This window comes from Sarcophilus harrisii, chromosome 4, assembly GCF_902635505.1.
Source record: "Sarcophilus harrisii chromosome 4, mSarHar1.11, whole genome shotgun sequence".
Lineage (NCBI taxonomy): Eukaryota > Metazoa > Chordata > Mammalia > Dasyuromorphia > Dasyuridae > Sarcophilus > Sarcophilus harrisii.
Window position 1 is genome coordinate 389,142,951 of NC_045429.1, and position 22,915 is coordinate 389,165,865.

A 22,915-nucleotide genomic window follows, 5' to 3' on the forward strand; every position below is an offset into this window, starting at 1 on the left:
AGAAAATAACTGCCTGCTCAGGGTAAAATATCATTATCCTTCTCACTAATAATAATAATAGCTAATGCATATAGAAAGCACTTTATAACTTATAAAGTGCTTTACATATATTAGCTCATTGTAAGCTTCCAATAGCTCTGTGTATTAGATAGGAGATATCTTATTATGTTTTTTTTTTTTTTTTACAGAATAGTAAACAGAGGTATGAGAAAAATGTAAAGTGAGTAGTCCAAAGTCATATAGGCAGGCTTTGATCTCAATTAAATCTAACTTGTTTCTTAACCCCTCTATACTGGGACTATACAACATACACTACTATATGACAGCTAGGTCAGAAAACAGAAACTCTTGAACCACTCTGGTAATTTAGAAAATCATAAATGAAAAAGCTGGAAGAGATCCCCTGGTCATTAGGTTATAGATTTAGAACTGGGAAGAAATTTAGGGACAATTTGTCCAAGTTCATTTTACAGATGAGGAAACAGGTCTAGAGATGGTCATAAGTGACTTTCTTAGGATCACACAGGTAGTAAGTAAAACAAGGTCTTCAGTTTCAAATTCAGCACTCTTGCAGTAGTAATAGGAAGTGAACACTTTGGTATCTTTGAGGGCCCAAGAGGCAATGTCAGTCACTGTGAGCAGTAGCAGAGCAATAGAAATGGCCAGCACAAAGAGGCGCCCAATCTAGGGCTTTATTCTACCCTTTCTTATTGTTTTCATGTGGAAATTACCAGTAAAAGTATGGTTGGTGATCTGTAATTATCCCAAAGCCCTATTTGACAGGGGGCATGGCACTCTGTCGAGTGTATATATCCAGCAAAATGAGCAAGTGCAGGCTGGAAGAGTAAGGCTTGGTTTCTGGCTTTCCTGGTGGAAGCAACAGCTGTTCTTTGCAGAGCTGATTCTCCACAACAACCATTTTCCGCACTGCGCATGTGGTCGTTGGTCAGCTTGCTTCTGTAACCTGATCTGAATTAATCTGGAGATACTCCAAAGCAGAAATTTCTGGGAAATTCTGGGAAAGCAGGCAGATGTTTCACTTTGAATTAACTATTGCCTTGCTGTAGAGAGAATTTCCAGTCAAATCTTAGAAAATTATGCTAACTATAAATTCACAGAAAAGGACTCAGAGAACTGCTAAATTTGAAAGTCAGAAGGGACCTGGAAGGCCATTTAAACCCCAAACCATATCTGAAAGGAACACCCACTGTAACATACCCAACTCAACTGGACCTTGCTTAAAGACTTCTAAGGAAGATCACTCCATCACCTTTCTGGATTTCTCATGCTACTTGTGAACAACTCTAATTGTTAAGAAAATTTCAGAAATGTAACTGACTACAAAGAGAGGAAAATTGATGCATATTTTCTTTTCTTTCTTTTTCTTTAATTTTTTTTGGATGTGGTTGATGTCGGAATTTATGTTTTGTTTTTCTTTTCTTCTCATTAAGTGGGAAGAAAGAGGAAAGAGGGAGAGAATTTAAAACTGAAAATAAAGTTGAATTTTAAAACTAAAAAAGAAGAAATTTTCTAACAGAAAGCCTAAATTTTTTCTCTTTGCAACTTCTGCCCATGGCTCATAATTCTGCCCTAGGGAGCCAAACAGACCATATCTAATTCTCTGTCCACATACAGGCCTTCAAATCCTTGAACACATCTGTCACGTTCCTTCTCTCTCCTCCCCCCTCTAGGTCTTTTCTTGAGTCTAAATATTCTCCATATTACTAGGAGATATGAGTTCCCTTCACCCTTCACCATGCTGATTGTCCTCCTTGGCATCCATCATTCATTATGTGACTTTTCTTCTCCATGAGTCTCAGTTAATTCATCTATAAAAAAGAAAAGTGAGTTCTAAGAGCCTTTCAAGTCCTATAGTTGTCAGACTTTATGCTCACTGATGATAGCTCTCTGTGTGTGCAACTGTGCCGAGGCAGTAGTGAAAATGACTCATGAGTCATGAGTTGGCAAAAACAGTCTCCTTTAGTAAGCTTGACTCAATTAAGAGCCAGACTGGCTGTGTGTGTGTGTGTGTGTGTGTGTGTGTGTGCCCATACACACAAACATATACACATATATTTCCCTTAGTCCTCAGATTTATCAGTTAACATTTCTGGGAGAAAAGAAAGAAAGGGAAGTTGTCAAAGATTTCTCTCTCTCTCTCTCTCTCTCTCTCTCTCTCTCTCTCTCTCTCTCTCTCTGTCTCTGTCTCTCTCTCTCTTTTCCATTTTACACATAAGGAAACTGAGGTTTCAGGGAAGTTCAGTGACTCACAGACATTGGGATTTGAACTCATGTAGTTTGATCCTAGGCTAGAATTTATATTGTTGTGCCAAGCCGCTATTTTTCACTACCATCTAATACCCAACTTCTTAAACTGATCCCATATCAGGTCTTATAACTGAAGATGGAAGTCATGAAATTATGATTTATTATCAGTAAATGTTTGATTTGTTTATCTATTTTATTTATCTATATATTTGAGGTTGTGTAAAAATTTCTCAGGCAAAAAGGGATGGACAAAGTTTAAGAATCTCTATTTTAATATTCATTATGCAAAGCACTATAGTGATTTGGAAATTTTAGGAATTTTTTAAATTGTAAAACATAAAACCTAATGGAAATTTTAAAACATAAAACCTAATTTTTCCCCTTAACAACTTTTGTGCATGGTTCTTAATTCTGCCCTCTGGGGCCAAAGAGGGAAAATCTAATCTATTGCCACATAACAGGTCTATAAAAGCTTAAAACTACATTAAGACTTTATGGACACCCTGTATAAATAGAAGATACCTTAGTCTCTGTTTTTGATGATCTAAGGGGAAAGATATTTCTTTCTCTTCTCCTCCTCCTTTTACCCTCCTACTCCTTATCATTCCTTCCTTTTCTCTCTCCCTGTCTGTCTTTTTTTTCTGTCTGAGTTCTGTGTCTCTCTCTTTTATATACACACACTTCTATTACCAGTAGAAATATTTAAAGAATAAAGAATAACAGGAAGAAACAAACAAACAAAAAAGTCTCCCCAAGAGAAAAAACATTGCTACAGAAGCCTCTCTCAAGGTTAGGCTGTAGTTCCCACCTTCTTCTGGCAGGGTCTTTCTTCAATTCAGTTTATACCAGATTCCACAGGCACATGCTGTGGGCGGCTGGGCAAAACTTGGGTCCCACTACATTCTCTCGTTTACCTTCTCTTTAATCCCATTCCTACTTCCTTCCTCAGGCTCAGGGCCTTCTACTTTTTCCTTTTCTCCTCTAATAGTCACTTCAGTACTCTGAACCTCAATTTTCCCATCTGAAAAATGGAGAGCATAGCATTTTACATCCCAAAACTACTGTGAGGGTTGCATGAGATCACAAGGATTCTAGAGCCAGAGCTGGGAAGAAACTAGTTAGTCCAGCCCCCTTATTTTACAGATGAGGAAACTGGACCAAAGAGATTAAACAACTTGCTGACATTCATACAACTGGGAGGCAACCACAATTGAAGGTGGGCTTTAAACCCTTCAGTCTTTCAAATATTTACTGACAATTATCATATTTCAACTTAGTCTTTCTTTTTTTCCAGGGAAATATACACAGTTCCTTCAAACAGATCCACATTAATTGAATGAACTAAGAGTGCAAAAAGTAAACATTTAAGTGCTTAATGGCTGAACACACCATAGCATGTGAGTTGTAATGGCATATCACAATACTGTCAGGAATAACATCTATGAGAAATTAGAGAAACATAGGAAGACTTTCATGAAGTGATACATAGAGAATTAAGAGGAAGCAGGAAAACAATATACATGGTAGCCATGATAACACTAAAATGAAGCTTAAGACTGAATAATCATAATTGACCAATCCCGGCCCCAGAGAAGAGATGTGGGAGTACCTCTTTCTATCGTACTGAGGTGGGGGGTGATGGGTATGAAATGTAGCATATGTTGTCAGATGAGGTCAGTGTCTCTGGCAGCTTTGCTTAACTGTTCCTTGAGGCTCAAAGAGGTGGTCAGTATATCCAGCAATTACAATGGTGTTTAAAAAAACTTCCAAAGACATCAATACAGTTTAAATACATATATACATACATACATACATGCACACACACATATAAACACAGGACCCACAGGAAAAAAAGTCAATTAGCTTTAAGAAATCCATTTTGTCTTTAATACTTCACGTACCTTTTTTCTCTAATGAAGGTTCTGTGGGCCTCATTGCTACCATCTTTAGGGTACATTAGCTTGTGTTTCTGTGGGGCTTCACATTTTACAAAGTGTTTTCTTTCTTCTACTAAAGTCCAAAATTGGATTCATCATTGTAACAGGGAAGTGACTTTCAATTCTCAAGCCCTCTATTTACCAGGAGAACAAAAGCTACAAATGGTTCTACGAAGGTGGAAGGAAGGACTTGAGTATGGACCTGGTGACAGATTTTGTCTTCCTTCTGAGAGCCAGCTGAACCAAATTTGGAAAGACTCATCAATACCTTAGTTGTAGGGAGATAAATTTTTCAGCCATCATAATCCTAAAAACCATTTTGCCAAATCACTGACAAGATCAGAGGATCATAAATATCAAAATAAATCAAAATCAAAATAAATATAAATATTCCAAGACCATCTGGTCCAACTCCTCTTACAGATGAGGAAACCGAAATCCAAAGAAATCCAAATAAGTCTGGAGGGACTTGCTCTTGGTCATGTAGATAGTGTGGGAGAGAATCTGAACCCACATCATCTGATCAATAGAGAGCGAAAGAGCAAGAAGAGAAAAGGAGAGGGGGAGGTAGGGAGGGAAGGAAGGAGAGAGAGAGAGAGAGAGCGAGCAAGCACGCACATCACTAGAATCATGTATGTTTTATATATTTCCCCTGTAAAATCTGTCATACAGGTGTTATTGCCCCTATTTTACAGATAGGGAAGCTGAGGTCCAGAGGAAGATGACCAGCTATCACATGGCAAAGTGGAAGAGCTTGACCTTGAACCAAAGTTCAGTGGTCTTTCCCTAACTATGTGCTGAGATCACTTAGGGCAGTTGCAGTCATTTACAGCAGGCAATGAATCTAACTTCTGTTTCATGTATAGCCTTTCAATTGGGCCAAATATTGAGCAATACATTGACCAATTTTTTAGTACAATTGACCTCTGAGGTATATTCAAGGTCTAAATCTATGATCCCTATTTTTGGCAGCGAGCAGTATTTTCAGAACACCTCATTTGCAGGTTGATATTGGCTGAGAGCTCAAGAATGCAGAGAGGCTTGTTTTCTGTTAAAAATGAGCTCTGGTATTTCAGGCATCCAAATTAAGGTAATGAATGATGGTTTTCGACCATTTAGCTTGTGAATCCAAACCAGCTCTGGTTTTTTTGGCATGGTTTTATAATTTGCTCCCTCCAGATATTTCCTTCATACTCAGTACATTCATTTTAATAACAAAAATATCTGGACTGAAATAATTCTTCAGGGGTTATCAGTTTGTGACCTGACCAGATCTCTTCTTTTCATTCTTCCATGATGTTCTCCTAGAATATCAAATAGAAATTTGGACCAAAAGACTTGGATCTAGTTGTAATGGGCCACTTTTTACCTGAGTCTCAATTTTCTTGTTTGTAAAATAAGAATAATAATCCTTGAGCACCTACCTAAGCAGCATGAAAGCCAGTAAGGTTAGAGAATTGTCTTCAGAGCTAGAGAGACCTGGCTTTAAGTCCTTCCTCTATGAGCTATGTGACTCTGAACAAATCACTTTATGTTTCAGGGTTCTAAGCAACAATTTCAGAATATAAGTTGCCAAGGAAGTGTTGCCTTGCATTGGTAAAGGGACATTCTTGAGCTGGGAACTCCCTATACTACAGACATCACAAGTCTGGGCTAGAACTTACTTCATAGTGTGATTATGAAAATCAAATGAAAAGGATGTATTTGAAACATTAAATTATTGTTAGCTGTGGGCCAATCACTTTACTCTTCTGAGTTAAGTACCCTTTTTTGTAAAACGGAGATAATAAAACTTGCGCTACCTACTTTTCAGGGTCAGGAGAAAAGCACTTGTAACCCTTAAAGCATCATAAAACATGAGTCAATATTGTCAACACCTGGATCAGTCTTGGGAGTAGTCAGAAGGGAACAGAGCCACTCTGCTTTATGGAGGTAGAATCAACAAGAATTTGCAATTCATTGTATACTACACCTAAAAAAATTCCCTTGGTAATATTGGTTAAGTAGTGGTTATTTATTTTTGTTGTTGTTGTTACAGTGGTCATTTAGACTGTGTATGAAGACCTCTGGGCTTCGGGTGGTGGTGAGGGAAACCACAAGGGTAGCCCATTCTAATTTCAGAGGGTTCTAACTGTTAGGAAAGGCAGCTAAGTGACACAATGAATAAAGTTCTGGCCTGGAGTCAACCTGAGTTCAAATCTGGGCTCAGACATTTACTAACTGTGTGACACTGGGCAAGGAAAAGCCAAACCACTCCAGTATCTTTGCCAAGAAAACCCCCTAATAAGAGGTCACATAGAGTTGGAAATGACTGAATGACTGAAGAGCCAAAAAAAAAAAAAATGGTTAGGAAGTTCTTCAAACCTAAATTTGCTTCTTGCAACTTCTATCCATTGCTATGAGTTCTGCTCCTGGGAGTCAAATAGGACAAGTCCAATTTCTCTTTGACAAGACAATCTTATCTTCTCATCATATTTTCCCATTAGTCTTCTCTCCTCAAGGCAAAACATTCCCAGGTCCTTCAGCTGATCTTTGTGGTATGGGCTAAAATATGGAACTTCATGGATCTCCTCTGGTCATTTCCTACTTTATCAATGCCCTTTCTAAGACATTGGACCCCAAACATAACAGAATACTATGGTCTGAGCAGAACAGAGTATGATAATTCTGATTAAATCTTTGCTTGAAGAAGTTGGCTAATTCTCCAGCAGATTACTCAAAGGATATGAAAAAAGTTTTTCATTTGCAAATTATTAATAACTATATGAAAGAATGCTCCAATTCATTAATAATAAGATAAATGCAAATCAAAATAACTCCAAGGCTCCAGCTTACACTCAGTGAATTAGCAATAAGATGGAAATAGTTCATATTGGAGCTGTGGTAGAGAGGCAGACACACTACTACTTGTAACTGATAAAACTATTCTGAAAAGCAATTTATAATTAGGTGAATGAAATCACTAAAATGTCTCTATATTTTGATTCAAAGATTCCACTTCTAAGCACATGCCCTAAGAAGGTCACTGACAAAAAGAAGTGTTTTATATGCAACAAAATAATTATATTAGCACTTTTATAGCAGCAAAGAAATAAAAACAAAGTAGATGCCCACTGACAGGAAAATGTCTAAGCAAATCTAGGAATGTAACAGAATATTATTCTGCTGTAAGAAATGATGAACATGATGAATATAGAGAAGGATGGAGAGATTTAGGTGAACTGATCAAAATAAACAGGCTAGGTAAACAAGATACACAATGGCAAATATAAAAAGAGAAAACACTACTAAACAATCAAAACTAAAGCTATGAAATTATAAAATTCAAGACTGCCCCCCAAAAGAGATATGAGAAGAAACTTCCCTTGCTGATTTGCAGAGGCTAGAGTCCATAGGTGGGAAAGAATGTTGCATATAACGTCAGATTTTTTTAAATGATTTTTGGAGTCTCTTCCTCTTTTTTCCTTTTAAAAAATGCCTTTGTTCCTTTTAAAAATGTCTTTGTTATAAGGGATGACTCTCTGGAAAGGGGTAGAGTAGGGATATAGGGGGAAATTTGGGTAATGTATAAACAAAAGATATTAATAAAAGATATCAAAAAAATTGAAATAAACTAATGGCTAAAAATGAGTCTCTTTTGTTATTAAATGTATTTTATTCACCCATACCACTATAGTCCCTTATTGCTATAAATAGACTCCATGTGTGTTCTGAACAATGGCCACAAGAAGCCACAGCTGTGGCTTCCTAGTTCAATCCTAGTGTGCCCGTGGATTCAACTGCAGGAAGGCTTTTATCGCCAGCAGCAGCCTAGCTTTCAGGTTCTTTGTAGATTAAAATGAGAATATGAATTACATTCAGAAACAAACTTACCAAGATTTGGGCTTCAGGTATGCTTCTGACTCAACTTTTCTATAGAATTTGGTTTGAATATAACAAATACTCTTAGATCAATAAAAACGGCCTCTCTACTGTTATGATACCATGGTGACTTTGTTAAAAGACATAAATCCAATGGTGTTACTAACTTCCTTTTATCAGAGCACAGTTTCCTTTTCTGCTATAGTGAGTCACTTTCTCCGTAAATTGGGCAGATAATCTAGAGAGCAGAGGGATGGCTGTGATGATATTATTATGAGTAGGTTGAGCTCTGGGTGCTTAGTGGTCAGAACTCCGTCTAACAACAGCATTCCACTGTATTCTTCCCCTGTATTAGTAGGGGATGATATCTGCTTCCCTGGAAATTCTGGTCAAATCCCAGTTCTTTTAGCGCATGAAAATTGTTCCACTGCTCTGTTCCCTGATTCTGTGGTTTTATGGTCCTAGAAAAAATTTCCTCCAGTAAAGTACAGACTATAATACCAGCCTCACACATTCAAGTCAAATTAAATCAACAAACATTTATTAAGCACTTATTATGTGCCAGGAAATTTTGAACCTCTGAGATCTTTCTCAATTCAAGGATTTTGTGACCACTTCTTGGTTCTCTCCATATCATGCTATTTCCATTTGTCTCATCATTTCCACCTCCCTTACTGCAACCTTGAGCTCCATCTTTGGAACCAGCTAGGTTCTCATAGGTCAGCTTTGACTAATCTTGTTTGGATTCTGGCCATCTCCATGTCATACCACCCTCTCTACTTCCCATCTTCTCTTTTTGTACTATCTGCTTCCATTCGAATGTTAAGTTTCCTGAGGGCAGGGTCTGTCTTGCTTTATATTTATATTTCTAGCATTTAACAGTGCTCAGCAGTAGAGGCACCTAGGTTACTCAGTAGATAGAGCACAAGGCCTGGAGAGAGGAATCCCAAGTTCAAATCTGATCTCTGACACTCTATGACCTTGAAAAAATCACTTTACTCTGCTGTAAGAAATGATGAGCATGATGAATATAGAGAAAGATGGAGAGATTTATGTGAACAGATCAAAGTAAACAGGCTAGGTAAACATAAACAATGGCAAATATAAAAAGAAAAACTACAAAGAATTAAAACTAGTGCTATGAAATTATAAAACACAAGATTGCCCCCAAAAAGAGATATGAGAAGAAACTTCCCCTTGCTGATTTGCAGAGGCTAGAGTTTATAGATGGGAAAGAATGTTGTGTATAACATCAGTTTCCTTATCTAGAAAATGAACTGGAAAAGGAAACAGCAAACCAATCTGGCGTCTTTGCCAAGAAAATCTGATGGATAATATTCATGTGTGATAATCCATGGGGTTATGAAGAGTGGGACATGATTGAGTGACAATAATAGCACTAATAAGTACTATAAATGCTGTACTTTTCTCATGACCCATGTCTCATTTAGCAAGATTTGGACACTTTGACACCTGATCATGGTATGAAGGTTATTACAATTTCTCAAAGGCTGTGCTAGCAGAAGGCAAGATCTGGCAAAGTCTACTAAGCTATGTGAAAACCAGTTTAGCAAATTTTGAAGAGGTCCATCTCCAGAGAGTTGGTCACTAGAGGATGAACTATTGGAACACAAGAGCTCAAAAACAATACTAATTAATACTAAAGTATTAATTATAGAGGATGGATATCTGTTTCATTGAAAAGACTGATCAATACCAGCTCTTTTAGAGTACTAAAATTGTCTGCAATATTATATTGGAAAAGCTCTTGAGAAGGGAAATCAAAATGCTAGATTTGAAAGAGATAAAGTCAAAGATAAAAGAGAATCCACCACTATTAGGATATGGTGAAGATTTGTCTCTCAGTCACTTACCCAGGGCTCCTTGACAGATGTCTGTGCGGGTTGCTCCTTCAACAATAAACTGGGGATCAGAGCAGATTTCCTGAGAACAAGATCCATAAAGTACTGTTAGTGCCAATGTCCTTCCCCACCGGGTCCAATTATCATCCTAATTAAGTTGTCTAATTTCTTATTAGATCTTCCCTCCTCTTTAGAGGAAATCCTCCCTGGGGCATAATACCTACAGGATTTTTTAGGCATTATCTATATAGGTTGAAGGTTAGTATAAGTTATATAGGTTAGTCAAAGAGTGATTGGTCAAGAATATAACCTGGTGCTTAGATAAGTCTTGGTCTTTGCCCTCCTGCAGCTTACCCTCCTCCTGGAAAATATGATCCAAGCACAAATAGCTGGCATTTATATAACATATATTATTTCACGTACATTATCTCATTTGATCCTTACAGGTGAAGCACTGTTATTATCCCCATTTTATAGACGAGAAAACTGAGGCTCTATGAGGTTCTTTGAGGACATACAAAAAGAATACTATCATTCATTGAAGGGAATAGGGATGGCTTCCTGAAGGAAATGCTATGTGAGTTAAACTTGAAAGGATGGATAGGAATTCAACAGGCAAAGGGGTCAAGCTAGAATATTCTAGGTAGAGGGGAAAGCATGAGCAAAAGTACAGAGGCAAGAGTTAGAAATGTGCATGGGAGATGGCGAGGGGGTTTCAGTTTTACAGGAACCTTGAGTGTGTAGAAGGGAGTAATAAATTAAGAGATAATTCCCCAAAGGTAAAGTAGCACCAGACTGTGAATGAGAGGTAAAAGAAAAGAAACTTTTTACTGTGTAAGTCATAAGGAGCCAACGAGATATTTGAGCAGAAGAGTGATGGGAATAGATTTGTGCTTAAGGAAGAGTTGTATGACAGCAGCTTGAGAGAGGCAGTGAGAGCATAATAACAGTAACAAAACCAGTAACATTTATATAGTAAGGTTTGCTACTGTTGTTAAGTCATTTCAGTCATAACATCCTCTTCTGGGGTTTTCATAGCAAAGATACTAGAGTGGTTTGCCATTTCTTTCTCCAAGTTGTTTTACAATTGGAGAAACTGAGGCAAGTTACATGACTTTGTCCAGGGTCACATAACTAGCAAATATCTGAGAGAGAATTTGAATTTAAATCTTCCTGATTACAGATCCAGCCCTTTGCCCACTGTATCACCTAGAATCAGGAGGAACAGACTGAGGTTGCAAAGATGGCTTGATGTAAGGAAAAGTTTCCTATCAATTAGAGGCCCCTCAAACTGAAATGGGCTATTTAAGGAGGAAGGGAGTTTCCTTTGATGAAATTCAGATCTTCCTGACTACAGATCCAGCCCTTTGCCCACTGTATCACCTAGAATCAGGAGGAACAAGCTGATGTTGCAGATGGCTTGATGTAAGGAAAAATTTCCTATCAATTAGAGGCCCCTCAAACTGAAATGGGCTATTTAAGGAGGAAATGAATTTCCTTTCATTAAAAGTTTCTAAACAAAAGCTAGACCATATGACACATATTTTAGAGGGGATTCTTTTTACAAGTAGAGATGACATCTTGTGGCTCATTTTTAAATTTTTTTTTTTAGTAGCTCATATTCCTAAAGTATTCTACAATGTACGACAACTCTGTGAGGCAGGGTGTGTAAGAACTGTTATCCCATTTTACAGATAAGGCAATTGAAGCCGAGAGGGAAATTATGTGTCTAGTAACACAACTGCCTGAGATTCCAGCTCTCACTCTGAGAGCCTCTGCTCATGTCCCCTCCCTCCCCACCACTGGAATATAAGCTCCTTGAGGACATGGACTGTCTTTCTTAAGCACAATTTTGCTGTCTTAGACAGCAAAAGACAAAGCTGTCTTAAAGCACAATTTTGCTTTAAGAGAACAGACAACAAATGTTTGCCACCAGATGAGCCAAGAGCTACTTAGCTTCTGTTAAGAAAGACATGTTAAAATGTTGCCTCAGATATCTTTTAGCTGCGTGACTCTGGGCAAGTTGCTTCATCACTGTCTGCCTCAGTTTCCTCAATCATAAAATAAGGATAAAAATACTTCTTTCCCAGGATTGTCATGAGGTTCAGATCTGCTGTTTATAAAATGCTTTGCAAATGTTAAAGCACTATAAACATGAGATGTTATCAATTCTAGTTTTGTTTCTTAGGATAGTAGAATGTAAGCTCCCTGAGGGCAAGAACTATCTCATTTTTGGATTTATATCCCCTGGCATCTGGTACATTGCAGATCTGTGATGAGTATTTGTGAATTGCCAATTTGTAGTTAGAAGGGGCATTATAAAGCATTTAATTTGACTCCTTAATTTGATAAAGAAACAGACCTGAAAGGTTGAGTGATTTACTTAATGCCCCTTGAGTAATAGGTAGCAGAGGAACCAAGATTGACCATTCTGTCCACAATACTTCATTGGTTTCTGTTATTGGTTGAAGGAGACTAATCTCTGAGGACAACAATCATACAAGAATCAGATTTTAGCTCTTGAGAATTCTGGCTTAGGACTTGTCAGGAGGAGAATAGGGTGTGTCTGTTTCCTGGTCCTAACCAGTCCCTTCCTAGAGTCACAGAGGAAGTGAGAATTTAAATCTGGGCTATTCTTTGCACTTAGATTACACAACATAGTATGAGTTGGTACACCTATCAAAGGTTCTGAAAATCTACTATGAATTTTGCATAGACAGTGGGTGAGAGAGAGACAGAGAGATAGAGACAGAGACAGTGTGTGTATGTATGGATGTGTTCATCCCAACCCTTCATGTTTGTGCCCTCTTTTAGTATTCCTTGAGAGTTTCCCAGGGTAAATTTTCTCTGGTCCTCAGCTCTCCTTAATTCAGTTTAACATAGTTTTTGAATCACATTTTACAGCAGGGTAGACTTCTTTTGTACAATCAGTACATTACAGGAAAACCTCTATTTGGTTGTTGTTAGTTATGATAGGACAAAAAGGCTGCTTATCTGCTCAGGCAAATGGAACAAATTTTGCACTGAGCTTGCTACTCCAGTATGAATCTAGCTGACTGAGTGAATTGGTCCCTGATTTTGGCAGCCTCTTTATAATAAAAGTGTTTATTAGACTCAGCTTACCAGGTAAGAGCCCTGGAACTGAAGTAAAAAAAAAAACAAAAAAAAAAAAACCTGGGTTCAAGGTTTGCCTCATCCATTCCCTTGTTAAGTGACCTTGGTCACTTAATCTCTCTTATCAGTTTTTTTTTTTTAAACTAAAATAGGGATGTTAATATTTGTAGTATTTACTTGACAAGATGGAAGATGTCAGAAAACTTTTGGTGAGACCCAACAAAGACTGATCATTCCTAAACCACTTGTAGATGAGATTGTCATTACAATTAAGTAATAAAGTAAAATATCATCCAGACTAAAGGTTTATTTAGCACTGCATGTGATTGCAAAGCAAACTGAGTTCAAGACTTTCAGTAGCTATGAACTCAGCAGTTAATATCGTTGAGAGGGAATAGAAAACAGGGTGAAAGACATTTGTCCTTATTGAAGAAAACAATTTGGAGGTAATGAGGTGAAGATGAGAGTTAGCTGGAGGGAACTGGGAGACATTCAGAAGACTCTGAGGAGAGGAGGAAAAGGGGACTGTTTGGGGCAATTCTTTTAAATTGGGTTTACCTTGGGAAAGGGACATATTCTTGTAATTTCTCCAGACTCAAATGACTTTGAGACTTAACTTCACAAAATGGTAGATAAAAGCAAAATGGAGTCACTAATATCATTTCAATATTATATTGAAAAAGAACAAACAAATAATAATATATAATTATTAGCATTTTTATGATGCATTCAAGAATCATAACTGATGACACAATGGTACACAATATGTTACAAAAATGGCACTGAAGAAGATGAAGTTGTACTAGATGAATTATAATCAGAAGTCTGTTGGATTAATGAGATTTTGAAAGCTTTAAGGGAACAGGTTTTAAGATCTCTCAGAGGATAAGACACTAAATCACTGAGGGGGTATATCACAGATAGTATTATTAATAGAAAAAAGATGATGGAAAAATGTCAATAACTCCTGAACTATATATCTACTTTCCTATTAACCAGTTGATCAACATGTATTTATTAAATGGCTACTACCAGTGGCAGCTAGAAGGCAAAGGAGGTAGGATACTGGGTCTTAAGTCAGGAAGATTTTTCTTCCCAAGTTTGTATCTGGCTTCAGGAGTGAACCTGGGCAAGTCACTTAATCCTGTTTGCCTCAGTTTCCTCAACTATAAAATGAACTGGAGAAGCAAATAGCAGAGCACTCCAGTGTCTTTACCAAGAAAACCCCAAATGGAATCACAAAAAGTCAGACCTGGCTAAAACAACTGAATAACAACAACTGTGTTGGGTACTAAAGAAATTAAAAAAGAAATGGTTTCTGCCCTCAAAGAACTCAAATTCTATTGAGAAACAAGTTTATGAGAATGATCTATAGATCCATGAATCAAGGAAATCTTTGATGAAAACATCACATCGGGAAGGAAGTCTTTACAGATGAATTTTACAATAGACTATATCTACATAGTCATAAAATTGTCTGATATTGCAGAGAATAGGTGGTTTTTTTTTAATGCTTTTGACTTGATAGGACATTAAAGATTCTCTTACAACAAAATGTTTCTCATGTAATCAGTTAACAAGCATTTATTAAGTACCCACTATGTGCCAGGTGTTGGGTTAAGCACATGAAGATACAATAAAAGGCAAAGAACAGTAAGGATGTTAAGATAATGAGGTCATAGCTAAAAAGGATCTCAGAAGTCATCTAACCCCCAGCCTCTTAAATTGTGAGTCATGACCCCATATAGGGGGGTGGGTGGCAAAATTGTGACTTATTATCAGTAAATGATTGATTTGTATATCTATCTTATATACCTGCATACTTAGAGTCATGGAAAAATTTCTCAGGTAAAAAGGGGTGACAAGTGGAAAAAGTTTAAGAAGCCCCAGGCTAGCCCAATTATCTAATTTTACAGATGAAAAAAATCAGTCTTAGTTATTCAAGTTCACTCAAGCAAGAAGTTGGATTTGAACATTTCTAGTGCTTTTTATTCTTTATCCAAAATTCCAAGAGAGATTTTTGTTTGATGTTCCTCTGATTACTATTACCGAGGCATAAAACTGGGAGATGTATCTGGTCAAAGGTGTACCATTATCATGAAGCTCATCCTCCAAAGAATCCAAATGCAGAATGACTATTCTACAGATTGTCAGGTCTTTCATATACCACCAGTTGCAGATGATAGCATACAGCTGGCATCAAGTGACAGAATAAAAACCACAGGGGCCCCTCAGTGATCTCCAAGACTATACAACAAAAACCAAACTGATGAAAAAAATTCATTACCCCTAATCTGATACAGATCTGGATGGAGAATTCATTGAATTATACTAATAATACATAGATAGTACCAACAATAGGCACTAAAGATGGCCAGTGAGCTTGGTCTAGAATTGTTGTTGTTGTTCACTCATTTCTTCAAGATCCCGTTTGGGGTTCTTAGCAATCTTTTCTTAGCAAAAGATACTGAAGTGGCTCGCCATTTCCTTCCCCAGCTCGTCTTATAGATGAAGAATTGAGGCAAATAAGTAATTTGCTCAGGGTCACACAGCTGATAAGTGTCTGAGGTTGAATTTGAATTCAAGATGAGATTTTCTTGAATCCAGGCTTTGAGTCACCTAGTTGCCATGGTCTAGAATTAAATTGGAGGGAAAAGTTACATTGTCTTTGGGTAACTGTTGTGTGCATTCAGTGATCTCAAACTACCTCTTGACACGGTCCATTTTTCTTAACATTAGTACTATTTCAGTGATGCTCATGATTGTAAATCTTGGAACATCATGATGTTATGTGGTTGTAAATCTTGAAACATCCAAACAATACAAATTGCAGGACTATATAGAAATGCATGGTGGATACAAGTAGGATAAAACATATTACTAAGCACATAAGAGCTGTCAAAGACACAATTGAGGATAGTGAAGGAGGTAAGAGAGATTAAGAGAAAACAGAGTGATAACCCCAGTGTTGCCTTGTTACTTGTGAGATGTAAAAGACCCAGAGGAAGGTGTCCAGAATGTTGAGCTTCCGGTCACTCTATGAAGGAGTCATGATTAAGTTACAGCCAACAATCACAGGATGAAAAGGCATGAAAAAGATTAATAGGAACAAAGATGTGAAGCTAGAATGGACCTTAGAGAGACAATTCAATTTTCTTATTTTACAAATGAAGAAATGGAGGAATAGATAAGGTGACTTGTTTGGGGTTATCCAGCTCATAAATGTCTGATTGTTGTCCTTAATTCTCACAGAGGACCAAAATGACATTGCTGTGTTAAAGTTGAGTTACACAGGGACACTAATACACTGTTGGTGGAATTGTGCCACCAGAATGGCTCATCCAGCCATTCTGGAGAGCAATTTGGAACAATGCTCAAAAAGTTATCAAACTGTGCATACCCTTTATCCAGCAGTGTTTCTACTGGGCTTATACCCCAAAGAGATACTAAAGAAAGGAAAGGCACCTGTGTGTGCCAAAATGTTTGTGGCAGCCCTGTTTGTAGTGGCTAGAAACTGGAAAATTAATGGATGCCCATCAATTGGAGAATGGTTGAGTAAATTGTGGTATATGAATGTTATGGAATATTATTGTTTTGTAAGAAACGACCAGCAGGATGAATACAGAGAGGATTGGCGAGACTTACATGAACTGATGCTAAGTGAAATGAGCAGAACCAGGAGATCATTATATACCTCAACAACGATACTGTATGAGGTTGTATTCTGATGGAAGTGGACTTTTTCGACAAAGATATCTAACTCAGTTTCAATTGACCAATGATGGACAAAAGCAGCTACACCCAAAGAAAGAACACTGGGAAATGAGTGTAAACTGTTTGCATTTTTGTTTTTCTTCCCAGGTTATTTTTACCTTCTGAATCTAATTCTTCCTGTGCAACAAGAGAACTGTTCGGTTCTGCACACATATATTGTATCTAGGATATACTGTGCCATATTTAACATGTATGAGACTGCTTGCCATCTAAGGGAGGGAGTGAAGGGAGGGGAGGGGAAAAGTCGGAACAGAAGTGAGTGCAAGGGATAATGTTGTAAAAAATTAACCAGGCATGATTCTGTCAATAAAAAGTTATAATTATGAAAAAAAATAAAGTTGAGTTACGGTGTGTCTGATTATGACCAATCAGACCAACATGAGTTTGGAAGGTTCTGCCATAAGATGGACACAATGCCTTGTCTGATGAGGGCACACAAAATGTTTGAAGTAGAATTGTAAACTCAAGTTTTCTGATTCCCAAGTCCAGAGATCTGCCCACATTGAAGAGATCACATATCTATTAAACAGAAATATTTGAAAATCTTTTTATATTCAAGTATTGAAGGACACATGATGATAATATTGAGAGAGATTTGTCTTCTATTATTATTAGATTATTAATTAGGCTCCAGGTTTTTTTATTTCCCTATTTAGGGTTCTGACTGTATAGAAAATCAGTCAGTCTCTGAAGGACATGGCTGATTGATGAGATGTCCCAATCCTGGGTGTTCCTTAAGCTTGGGTTGATCCCTACCCAATCAGAACTGAGGCTGAGGAATATAAATAGAATCCAGTCTGGATGAGTTCTTGTCTCAAGGAAAACAGACCAGTTTTAGTCCTCCATTAGAATTTAGGGTGACCCAGCTCCTGAAGGCAAAAACCAACCAGAATGGTCTGACTGGTAATGGATTCCTCTGTTCAGCTTGCTGGAGGCAGCTGAGTTTCATGATCAAGCCCTGTTCTTAGCAAGAGGAGCTGAAGTTTCTAGCCCAGCTCTTCATTAAATTCCAACACTCAAGATTCATTCCCTTTTACAAGGGTACTTAAAGCATTTAGTGACTCCTTGGCTACTAAGATAAACCAATGACCATCAATTTGTTGATTATTAGCCAGCTAATTAATAAATTGATTATTATCAATCTAATAAGCCAGAAACTCTGTCTCTTGACTTTTTCATTTATCACAATATACGACTAGTTACTTTATAACTAGAAGCAAGGTGTTAAGTACATTCTGTCACTCCTATCCATAGGAATTTTAGCTCTTGGGGCCAGGTTAATGTTGCTGGGGCTGGTCCTGGGAGGGGTGATAAGGTTGAGGATTTAAGGTATGACTGTTTCTTGCAGAGCTGTGCAAAGTGCAGCCAGACTTGGAGAGGGTGAGATTGTTAGGATTCGGTGAGACCCAGAAAATGAAAGGAACCTGAAAAAAGAGATCTGAGATTCTAGAGTTAGCCCTATCTGTTGTGCCACCTGCCTTTTTTTTTTTTTTAAACCTATGAGGAAACTGAAGGCTAATGATGAGACACACTCTATAGGTAGTAAGTAGCAGAAGCAGAATTTGAAGCACTATCTCCTGTCAGTCTAAATCTAGTGATCTTGCCATTAGACCACAATGGAAGAAGATCTTCAGAGGATGCAGCAGAAAGTAAGGGCAGAGAATAATAGTGACTGACAAAACATTAAGGTTGAATTTACTATGGGGCACAGTTTATAACCACTGATACAGTCAGTGGCAATTGCTTTGTGTCTGACTCCCCCACTGATCTCCAGAATTGTGCCACAGGATAGGTAGCTAATTGGAGATCCAGAGCTGGGGTGGGGAGGAGCCCTCCAGAAGGGCACAGAGGGCATGATGAACTCCATTGGGATGGGTGGCCACCCTGAATCCAAAGAGGAAGTCAGCTGGTTGGACAGCTAAAGCTGAGACCCTTCCTAGAGTAGAGGAATCACCCTTTCTCCCTACCTACCCCCTCCAACTCTACTTCTCCATGTTATCAATAGGGGTACAGACCTGTTGCCCCACACGGGTTGTATATTTGGTTCTTATTGTTAAAGATTATTCCATGTATTTTCAGAAACTTTTTTCATATCTTTGGCTTCCTTTCTGAAAGATGACAAAGTCTATAATGTAGCTCAGAGATGCCTGATCAGACTGCTGAATTAGGCCAGTGGCGAGTATAGTTCATTGTAATCAGAATAAACAGGTAATCTCTATTTCATTCATAAGAGAGCCTGGGGCTAGGTTACTACAGTTGTGTTTTAGGAAAATAAGGAATTTCAAATTAAGGATTATTTATTATTATTTATATATATAATATTTGTTATTATATTTTGGGTTTTTATATATAGAAAATTGATTTAAGGAAAGAACCAGATGAGAGGTTGGAAGGTGGTGATCATTTTTCAGTCATTCCAATGATCTTAAAGAGGAATTTCCCCTAATTCCTCAGCTCTAATAAACAGAATGTTTATGAATACTTCAAAAGTAAAGGGGATATAGGGCAGAAAGTTGGCTCTTTCCCAAGTGCACTTGTCTAATATGTATAGACATCTCCACTGAGAAGGCAGCTTGTTTGTCTGTCTCAGACCTTCTGGAAGTTGATGGATGTGTGAAATGGGAGCCTTGGCAAAAGAGGCTATATTAGAGAGAAGCCTCTGGCCTAGGCATCTGAGGAAGCAGGAGTGACCATGAAAATGCATCTTTGGAGTATCTCTTCCTTCCCAAATTCACCCTCAGTTAAAGTACCACCAGGTAGTTTAACTGGCTTTCTTTGAAGAAACAAAGTACTTTCTGTATAGAAATGAATGAATTTTCAGATGAGAAAACTTGAGTCCCAGAGAGATTAATTGATATGCCCAAATAGTTAGGGATAGAGATGTACTAGAGCCAGCATCACCTCCCAAGCTTTTTCTACAATGCACCAGACTGTCTTGCTCCTCAAACATTCCCCTTTCAGTTGCTTTCCTCTAGGATCCATTCTTCCTTGATCTTCAGATTCTGGCCCACAACAAGGTATCCTAAATCTCGGAGAGGTCAGTTTTCTCCTGATTAACTGGACTCTGCCGGTGCCGAATTAGCCTTCCCAGGAAAATCTCGCACCGTATTGTGTGTGCAGAAAAAAAATTACATGTGTTTCAGGCTCCTGGTATCCAGGAGGATTATTCCAAAGGCCAAGTTCTTTGCACAGAGTAACCCCAGTCCCTTCAGTAGAGTAACCAGGCCAGATGTTCGGCAAAGATGAACTCTGGTTGGCTGCTCTTTCTAAGGGAGCAGCTGATGCTTCCTGAGGGATTCCCTTCTCCTTCCGCCTGGATCCTGCTTCTAGTTCGCTGGGCGGATAGCCTAGACCTTGCCGCACCGCCCTATGCGCCTTTCTCATTACTCAGAGCAGCTAACAGTTTTAGTTAGTAACAGTGTTGGCTAATAGCTAGCGTTAGTGTGAGCCCTACTGTGAACGGAGGATTCAAGTCAATTCATTTCAGTTCAATCCCAAAACCATTTAATAAATATCTATTCTATACAGAGTCCTGGGGGAGAATACCAAGTGGACACAGAAAGTGACATACAGACTGCCCTCTTGACATTTGCTCCTAACTCAGCTTGTGCTGGGGGAGGGAGAGATTCGAGACCCTCTCCCTGCTCGGAGAGCTTCCCCACCCACTCCAGAACCCCTTGCCTACCGTGGGTCTTTTCCAGACGACGCCCTGAGTTTTGCTCGAGTACGGTCCCAGTTCCTTGAACCCCAGGGAAGATCCAATCGCCGGGAACATAGGGTCCTCAAAGAGTCTGCCCTGCTCAAGGCATTCGCTGAGGAGAGTCTCGTAGTCCTGGTTGAGGTATTTGACTGCCAGCTCGTGAGAGCCCAGGCCGGCTGCCGCCTCCCGATCTTTCACCACTTTGGCTGCGATGCCCGACATGGCTCCGGTCCTGGGCTGCTGCGACGGCCTGGAGACTGGGTTCGGAGAGCGCGGGGGGGAGCCCCGGAGGAGAAGGAGGCTGCAGGCGGGAGGAGCAGGGGAGCACCGCGGAGGCTCGGAGCTGGGGCGGCTAGCTTGCGTGCAGATGGGGGTGATTCACCCGAAGGGGGAAGAGCACCACCAGCTCACCAGCCGCAGAGGGCTGGGTGTGGCTTTGTCTCCTAAGTCAGCGCCGCTTTGCAGCGGGACTCCGGGCCCGTGGCTTTGGGGGAGGAGCCGAGCCCCGCTGACTGACTTCTCCACCGGCGGTGCTGCCCTCTGCGGGCAGTCCGGTACGCGCGCGCGCAAAGAGCTCCTCTCCTCCCCCAGATCCTGCTCCCCGTCCCGGGTCAAGTTGCTGCCCTACTCCCGCCCCGGGAGCTTAGGACTTCGGAGGCCCATCAGTCCTCCCCACCGAGTGGGGAGAAGATGACGCAGTGGCTGGAGCTCTGGGTCAGGAGAAAGGAAAACCCACCTTCAAATCCTGATGACTACGTGATCGGAGCAAATCACTTCATTTCTCTCAGTTTCAGTTTTTTCATCCGTCAAATGGGAATAATAACAACACCTTTTAGGGATATTGTAAGGATGAATTTAGATAACATTTGTAAAGCGTTTTGCACACCTTAAAATGTTATTATGCAAGTGCCCGTACTATGATGATGATGAAAATAATACATGTCTGAACTGCATATTTAACATATATCAGATCGCTTGCTGTCTTGGGGAGGGGAGAGGGAGAAAAGTCTGAAACACAAAGTCATACAAAAACGAATGTTGAAAACTATTTTTACGTGAATTTGGAAAAATAAAATAATATTGAAAAAAATTAAATTCCTATCTGAGGTAGGGTGTTCTCTTGGGATTCATGAACTCGAATGTGTGTGCATGTGTTTGTGTCTATATATATGTAATTTTAAAATGTATATAATATCTGTGAATAATATTTATATATATCAAGACAATTGGTTTCCTTTGCAATCCTATGTATTTTATTCCATGACTTGAAAACTTTATTCTGAAAAAGGAGTCCAAAGGATGGAAGAGTATGCTGGAGCCAGCTCCAAATGGCTCTTGCTAAACTTTCAGTATGAACATTAGTCTTAAGAAATGGGGAAATAGAGAACTGTTCGGTTCTGCGCACATATATTGTATCTAGAATATACTATAACATATTTAACATGTATAAGATTGCTTGCCATCTAGGGGAGGGGGTGGAGGAAGGGAAGAAAAAAGTCGGAACAGAAGTGAGTGCAAGGGATAATGTTGTAAAAGATTACCCAGGCATGGGTTCTGTCAATAAAAAGTTATAATTTTTAAAAAAGAAGAGAAATGAAATTAAAAAAAAAGAAATGGGGAAATCTACAAATCATGGCTAAGTTGTTTTGTTGATTTTTAGATTTAAGAACGTGAAGGAGAAAATATTTACATTCTCCTCACCCCAAGTTTGGCATCAACCATTTAGCCGCACATCCCTGGGTTCATGATGCAAAATGAGATTATAAACTGCTTTAAGGTTTGCAAAGTACTTTTGACTATATGATTTCCTTGATGGATAAGAGCGCTGGATTTGGAGGGAAGACCCCTACAGGTTTTGATCTTGACAGACGGTACTACTGGACAGCTTCTTGGGATTTCATTTGAGAAACAAAAAATAACATTTTTTCTTAAGGAATCAGGATAAGATTGATTGCATTTTACAAATGGGGAAAACAAAATCCCAGAGATGAATAACATGTTTAAGGTTATACTTACATATAAATATTATATTTCTCTGCTCTATGAGGTCCTGGACTATATTCCTTGACTATTCATATTTGTTTCAAAGATTTTTGTTTTGTTTTGTTTTCCTCAATGAAACTGGAGGGTTAAGATAATGGAAAAATGTTTTTACCATTGTGTAAATTGTTTCTTTCACTATCACTTCATACACCTTAATACTTCCCCCTCTTTTTTAATCCAATTATTTAAATCTTAAGTGAAAAATAAGAAAAAAATAGAAAAAGAAAGTCAGTAAAAGAAAAAGTTATATGCCCAAGGAGGATTCACAACATGTAACAATAAATTTCTATTTCAAGAAAGCTTACATAATAATAGAAAACATTGTATTCATGATCATCTTTCTTAACTTGTCTTGC

The 22,915-nt window shown here is 38.6% G+C and overlaps 1 protein-coding gene across 1 annotated transcript in view; it reads right to left on the minus strand.

Moving 5' to 3' along the window:
- CAPN2 (calpain 2) overlaps positions 1-20,738 on the minus strand; it is an 84,753-nt gene extending 64,015 nt beyond the window's left edge. The window contains exons 1-2 of the mRNA XM_031967066.1: positions 20,502-20,738; positions 9,941-10,010 (exon numbers count right to left, since the gene is read on the minus strand). Coding sequence (XP_031822926.1) covers positions 9,941-10,010; positions 20,502-20,738 — 307 coding nt within the window. The remainder of the gene's footprint in view (positions 1-9,940; positions 10,011-20,501) is intronic.
- Between the last annotated feature and the right edge of the window lie 2,177 nt (positions 20,739-22,915).